This window comes from Sinocyclocheilus rhinocerous, unplaced genomic scaffold (genome assembly GCF_001515625.1).
Source record: "Sinocyclocheilus rhinocerous isolate Xijiao unplaced genomic scaffold, SAMN03320098_v1.1 scaffold3341, whole genome shotgun sequence".
Lineage (NCBI taxonomy): Eukaryota > Metazoa > Chordata > Actinopteri > Cypriniformes > Cyprinidae > Sinocyclocheilus > Sinocyclocheilus rhinocerous.
The window spans coordinates 60,455-67,504 of NW_015645531.1; the positions used below are offsets into that span (position 1 = coordinate 60,455).

The window sequence follows — 7,050 nt, forward strand, 5'->3', positions numbered from 1 at the left end:
GTGTTGAGTACTACTGTAAAGTTAACCCTGCCTGGTTTAAATGTTTAAAAATGCTTAACAGTTGAAAACATTCATTAGAAATTTAGAAAAGTAATCAAATGTAATCAGTTACATTAATAAAGTAATTGAAATAATTACACTACTTATTACATTTTAAATAGGGTAACTTGTAATCTGTAAACTATTAAATTTCCAAAGTAACTTTCCCAACACTGGAGCTATGTTTTATTCATAATTCATGCACTCTTGTTAGGTGGTTGAGTATCTGGCATATGTCTGGCACTGTACAGTTTTAAATGCGACTTAGTTGTCCAAGTACTTTTTGGTGGCCTCTGTGTGTGACTTTTATGATCAAATATGTGTTTTTGTGTATTCATTGTTTTGTTGTAGCAGATGCAGAGGGCATTTCAGCAACTGGCGTATGGGACAGCATGAGTGTTCGACATGCCTTCATTAGAAAGGTATTGAGACTATTTATTTTGTAATAAAACTAGTACTACAGACTTATAAACATAAAAATGTAGCAATAAAATGGGCAACAGCTTCATGTAAAGAAATTGGCTTGTGGTTGTTTTTGTTCCAGGTTTACCTTATTTTAGCCGTCCAGCTGTTAATCACTACTTCAATCATTGCGGTGTTCACGTTTGTGTGAGTACAACAAATCCACAAAACAACTGAACTTTTATGAACTGAATGTAATACACTATACATACTAATGTAATGAAATGGGTGTTTACATAAATCCCTCATCTTACAGTGAGCCCGTGCGTCTTTTTGTGGTCCAAAATCCTGCCATTTATTGGGCATCATTGTGAGTTTTATTTTACTGTCATGTCTGACAAGTCTAAATGAATGACAAAAACAAATATCATTTATGCTACACTACTGTTCAAAAGTTTGGGGCTGGTAAGATTTTTTTAAATGTTTTTTATGATTCCCAAGATTATATTCAGAAATCAATATTCATTGATGAACAGAAAGTTCAAAAGAACAGCATTTATTTGAAATAGAAATCTTTTGTAACATTTTAAATGTCTTTACCGTCACTTTTGATCAATTTAATGGTTCCCTGCTGAATAAAAGCATTTCTTTAAAAAAAAAAACAACAACTTACTGACCCCAAACTTTTGAATATGTATATTATATTGAAGTAACGGTGACTTTTTTTTCTTTCCCCCAACAGCCCGGTGTATCTTGTTACTTACCTTATGCTGGTTTGCTGTGAGGGGCCGAGGTGAGTTTAGTCAGTTTTTCACTCTTTACATTATAAGCACCAGAATATCTATTTAATAATGGAAATCCTGACTTGGTTTTTAGGAGACGTCATCCATGGAATTTAATACTCCTGTTCATTTTTGTAAGTGATGATTGCATTTAACTATGCTTTCATAGGCATTCACGTTGAATTATTCATTATAACTGACCAAACATGTTTTTTGTCCTCCATAGACCCTTACGTTATCTTACATGACAGGAACAATATCAAGGTAAGACTAGAGTTTCCTCAGTTTCACACACTGCATGTGGTTGGTTTTAAACATCAGATAAGCTCTTGGTTTTTTTGGCATTATTTACAGTTATTTTGACACCAAAGCAGTGTTCCTAGCCCTGGGGATCACAGCAATAGTGTGTATAATCGTCACAATCTTCTGTTTTCAAACCAAGGTAAGACCTGCTGTGGCAGAACCCAAGCTCTGATCGACTGGTCGGTGGTGAATGCCACTTTGTTCCCCGTGTAAAATAACCCCATTGTATTTGATTACAATGATCGTCTGTCTCTTTTTAAACATTCATGGCTTACTGATATGTCTCATGCTTAGTTGAGACAAAACTGTTTTTTGTGAGCTCTGCTTTTTACTGGATCAATTTTTGCTTTTGTGTAATATTTTCTCCCCATTTTACTTGTGAAATCTACTTTTTTACATTCATTACATTCTACAGTTTGCGACTACTGAGTTTTTTTTGCTTTGTTTTGTGCATTTGAACAGGTTGACTTCACCTCCTGTACAGGTCTGCTCTGTGCTCTTTGTGTGGTTCTTCTGGTGATTGGCATTATCACATCCATTGTACTCTCATTTCAATATGTAAGTGAGGCCATTATGTCATTATTTCAGTCATTGCAGATGATTTGAAAGTTTAGAGCAGTGGTTCTCAAGGGGCCTTTGCAAACTTATAAAGGATATTCTTATATTAACCCTTTCATGCATGGTGTCCACATTTGTGGACAGTTAATTTAACTCCATTTAGGGTTCATTTATCATGGTAATTTTCTCCAAACCACTTGAGGGCAGTGTCAGTAGATTGACAGCAATTTTGTAACAGTGGCTACTATCTTGCATTCCAAATATTCATTGCTTGATGACATCATTAATCCAAGATGGCTGACAGCGATGCCAGCAGACATATCTGTGAAAAACTTTTATACAAGGAGGTCAATTGAGGTAAAAAAAGTTATTAGTATGTACAGTGAAGTATGATGAATATGTTAGTATTTTATAAACTAAAATTTAGAGTAAAATGTAGTTTTTATTCACCAAAAACCAACTGTCCACGTATGTGGACGTCATGCAACAGTGGAGTCAGATTGCATAAAGTCTGATTTCTGTAACCTGCTAGTATATCTATTCTATTTTTTCAAAGATGTTATGAATTGTTTTATATTGTAATAAAACAGACATTTAACAAATATATCAACATAAATAACAATTTAAAATTACATATTACAGCATTAAAGGAGTAGTTCACTTTCAGAATGAAAATTCTGTCACCATTTACTCACCCCCCACTTGTTCCAAACCTGTATAAGTTTCTTTCTTCTGTTGAACACAAAAGAAGATATTTTGAAAAATGTTGGGATCCGAACAGTTGATGAGCACCATTGACTTCCATAGTAGGAAAAAAAAATACTATGGAAGTCAATGGTGCTCATCAACTGTTCAGATCCCAACATTTTTCAAAATATCTTCTTTTGTGTTCAACAGAAGAAAGAAACTCATACAGGTTTGGAACAAGTGGGGGGTGAGTAAATGGTGACAGAATTTTCATTCTGAAAGTGAACTACTCCTTTAAATGGCAACTTTACACATACATAAAATCAGTTTTAACTAAAACTATGTTGTTACATTTTAGATGTTGGTATACTATAACTGAGATGATTCAACATGAAGTAAGATAAGGATGAAAATATAATAAGTTGTTACAATCAGCAGGGAATGCTTTCCATGATTTGCCCATATTGCTAATAGGTTTCCGCATATATGCAACTACTGTTATTGTTGCTACAATGTGTTTTATTGTTATTATATTGTAATTTTATTGTTTTTAATAACTGAGCTGATATAAATAGCATAACATACCTTAAAAAAACACAATATTCCATATTGTCAGCTGTGGCTTTATGTCCCATTTTACGCCTTTGTTGCATGGTGTCCACACAAGTGGACAGTTAAATAATTTTTAAATAAAACAGAATTTTGTAAAAATGAAAATGGATTTCAATTTTAGCATCATATTAAAGTAATAAAAAGAATCATAAAAAAATCCAGACAATGTTTTCCCTAATTCATGCATGAAAGGGTTAATATAAAGAAAATACAGTTTCTAAATTGATTAATGTAATATATTGACACTCCCAGCTAATAGAAATGTTTGAAAACATGCAGCTTTATCATGATTAAAGCAGAACATACTGGAAGAAATATTATAATTTATATTATATGAGTGTTGGACAATGGGGTGTGGTGAACCTCGGTGAACGTGATTTCACCAAGTACAACATGTTCCTGGATCAACATCCTTGTTGATCCTGGAACAACATTCCAATTAACCAATCAGAATTGAGGGATAACCTTTCAGGAAATGTTTGTTTTAGGCTTACAGTCAGGGTTAGGTGCTTCTACACCCTTGTTAATCAGCTATCATTTCACACTGATTTTAGGAATAAATTATGGGTAGGGTTAGGTTTAGGGGTAGGGATTGGGTTAAGTCTATATTTTTGGACTGTTATGTTGATCCAGGATCAACAAAAGATGTTGATCCAGGAACATGTCTTACTTGGCAAAATCACGGCGACCGGTGAACCTCTGATTTAAAAGAATACTTTGTTATTTTCAGTGCCTACATTTTTGGCATGCTGTGAAAATTTGGCCACAGAAAATATTTTTGACTTGTCCCTTAGTTTGTTAAAAACAACAGAAAACACATTGCAGTAACGCAGTTACAATGGAAGCAAGTGGGCAGTATAAATAAACAGTCGCAAAAGTTTATCCATGACATTTAAAGTGACAGTCCCCCCCCCCGAAATGAATCATTACACTCTTGCCATTCAACGACAGTCAAAATAATAAAATAGCATCAAATCTTTAAACTAGTCTATACGCCCCACGTCATACAATAGCATTGTGTTGGGAACAGACTGAAAGTTATTAAATATCAGAATATGGGTGGGGGAGGATGATTGAAGCATAATTTATGTGTAAATTGTTCTTTTAAGGCAGCGGTTCTCAACCGGGGGCCCTCAGCAAGGCCTCAAGAGGACCCAGAATTGTTCAAAATAAGACTAGGGTGAATATTGTTGAAGACAGTGGAGTCAAAAACAGTCTGACAGCTGCATATTTGACAAACATTACACATATTATCATGAAATTGATGTGGCAGAATTGCATACCAACCTTGTCTTTGCAAAGTAAGGCCTATATCCTGTCTTATGAGTGATTAACCGGTAATATACCTGTTATGTGACAATGTTCCTATTTCATCAATGTCTCAGGTGCCGTGGCTGCATATGCTGTATGGTGCTTGTGGAGCAATAGTCTTTACCTTGGTGAGTTAATAAAAAATTTAATGTTGTTTAAGTTATTCGCCATAATTGTTGAAAATGAATCCCAACCCAGGTGAAAAAAAAAAAAAAAGGAGTACTCATTATGGGAAAAAGACATACTTTAAAAGAATATATGTAAGTGTGAACTGAATGTAATGTTTTATACACGTTATTCACAATAAATGACACATATTAAATGCAATTAGCTTAACTTTAGAGTGTTTTTTGACCCACTAGGGGTGAGTAGGACTGAAGTACATCTTTAAATGAAAATTCATAATTACATAATCATAATTATGCATTTATAGTAACTAATATTTACTTTAAATGACATTTCTATTGAAAATTGTCTCCTGTATTTACACATAATTGTAAATACAAATTTATGATTTGCAATTTAGTACATTTAAAATATATTAACTTTATAAGTAATATGAAATTACACTACAGTTAAAATTATGGTCAAGTAATTTACATGTGCTTTAGTATTTTAGTCAACACTTTAAATTGAGTGTACTTCAAGCATGACAAAAGATTATTAAAACAATCATTTAAAATGTACTTTAAAACTTTTGACATTATTACAAAGTGCACTTTTGAAGTGTAATTAAGTTTAAGGAACACAGTCGTGAAAGTGTACTTGACTAAAGTGCACCTTAGTGGCCTTTTATTTCATTAATATTATATTACCTGCAAGTAGTTAAATATATAATGTATATATATATATATATACTTCTAAGGCTTAAAGTACACATTCAATACAATTAAGAACAGTTTTTCACAAGGGAACACTTAATGATTGCTTTTCTTTGTCTAGTTTTTGGCTTACCACACTCAGTTGCTCATTGGAAACCGAGCGAACACCATCAGCCCTGAGGAATATGTCTTCGGAGCTCTTTCCCTCTATGTTGATATCGTCCAGATCTTTATCTTCCTCCTGCACATCACAGGAAGCTCTTCAGAGTAAACACCAATCTTTCTTTGAGCTTATCTTGACTTTTTCAATCACATGCATCTCAAATATTACCTTCAACACTACTGTTATAAAAATTATTTTGTTGTGTTATTTTCTATGTTGTTCTACATTGGTTGCTCGCACTTTTACCAAATTGATTGTCACTTTATTTACAATAAGCACTTTAGTTTTGTAACGTTCCACCTGTTTATTTGCATTTTGAAGAGTCTACTGTAAAAGCATGAGTGTGTACTAAAACAGCTACACTGTGATTTGATGATATCAATATTTAGCCTATAACCTAAAGGGAAATAAAATGAAGAGAAACAGTTAACAAATTCATGATGATTATTGGCCATAATACAGGAAATGTGTCTGTTTGAAGGGTGGCACACTAGGTTAAGGTTACATCACTGTAATTAAGACTGTGGACCATATTAAGGGGATAGTTCACCCAAAAATTTAATTCTGTCATCGTTTAGTAACACTCATGTCATTCCAAACCTATTTGACTGACTTTCTTCAGTGGAACACAAAAGATGTTATTTTGAGCAGGGTTATTTTATCATTAACTAAAACTAAACATAAACATGTTAATTGAGCTAAAGTAAGTTTAAGCAATAAACTGGAAACTAACTAGAAATATTGAAATAAAAACTAAAACTGAAATAAAACAAATTAACCAAAATAGGATTATTTTTAAGAAAATATACATATAACTAATAAAAATGACAAAATCATAAAATGAAACTAAAATTAGAATGAAAACTGAAAATATTAAACGAGTAATTCAAAACATTAATAAAAACTGTAATAGCATATAAATTATACTAAAATAAGACTGACTTTGAGAAAAATCTGTGGGGGGTTTTGTTCATACAATGGAAGTAAATGGTCACCAACATTCTTAAAAATGTATTCTATGTTCCACAGAATAAAATCATACAGGTTTGCAAGATTATGAGGGTGAGTAAATGATGACAAAAAATTTTTTTGGGGGGTAAACTGTACCAAAAAAACTACACTGGCATTACACAACAGAAAGTAAAGTAATATTGCCCTTCAATGTTTGGGGAATCACCTAGGAAGCAGTGTTAATTTTGACAGCAAATTTTGATTTAGTTTTAGTCATAGTCTTTTGACTAAAATGCCATTTAGTTTTAGTTATCTGAATTGTTTTTAGTTTTAGTCGACTAAATATCATAAGATTTTAGTCGACCAAATCTACAGTAAATTTAGTCGGCTAAAATCTAATGGGTTTAGTTACAGTGCATGT

General features: G+C 32.7%; 1 protein-coding gene across 1 annotated transcript in view; it reads left to right on the forward strand.

The window, feature by feature from the left end:
* LOC107706103 (protein lifeguard 3-like) overlaps nt 1–6,219 on the forward strand; it is a 7,873-nt gene extending 1,654 nt beyond the window's left edge. Inside the window, exons 2-11 of the mRNA XM_016509687.1 lie at nt 391–461; nt 584–648; nt 758–811; nt 1,184–1,234; nt 1,318–1,357; nt 1,450–1,487; nt 1,578–1,665; nt 1,989–2,084; nt 4,769–4,822; nt 5,637–6,219. Of these exons, the coding sequence (XP_016365173.1) occupies nt 391–461; nt 584–648; nt 758–811; nt 1,184–1,234; nt 1,318–1,357; nt 1,450–1,487; nt 1,578–1,665; nt 1,989–2,084; nt 4,769–4,822; nt 5,637–5,786 (707 nt within the window). The 3' untranslated portion in view covers nt 5,787–6,219. The remainder of the gene's footprint in view (nt 1–390; nt 462–583; nt 649–757; nt 812–1,183; nt 1,235–1,317; nt 1,358–1,449; nt 1,488–1,577; nt 1,666–1,988; nt 2,085–4,768; nt 4,823–5,636) is intronic.
* Nucleotides 6,220–7,050: the final 831 nt, after the last annotated feature.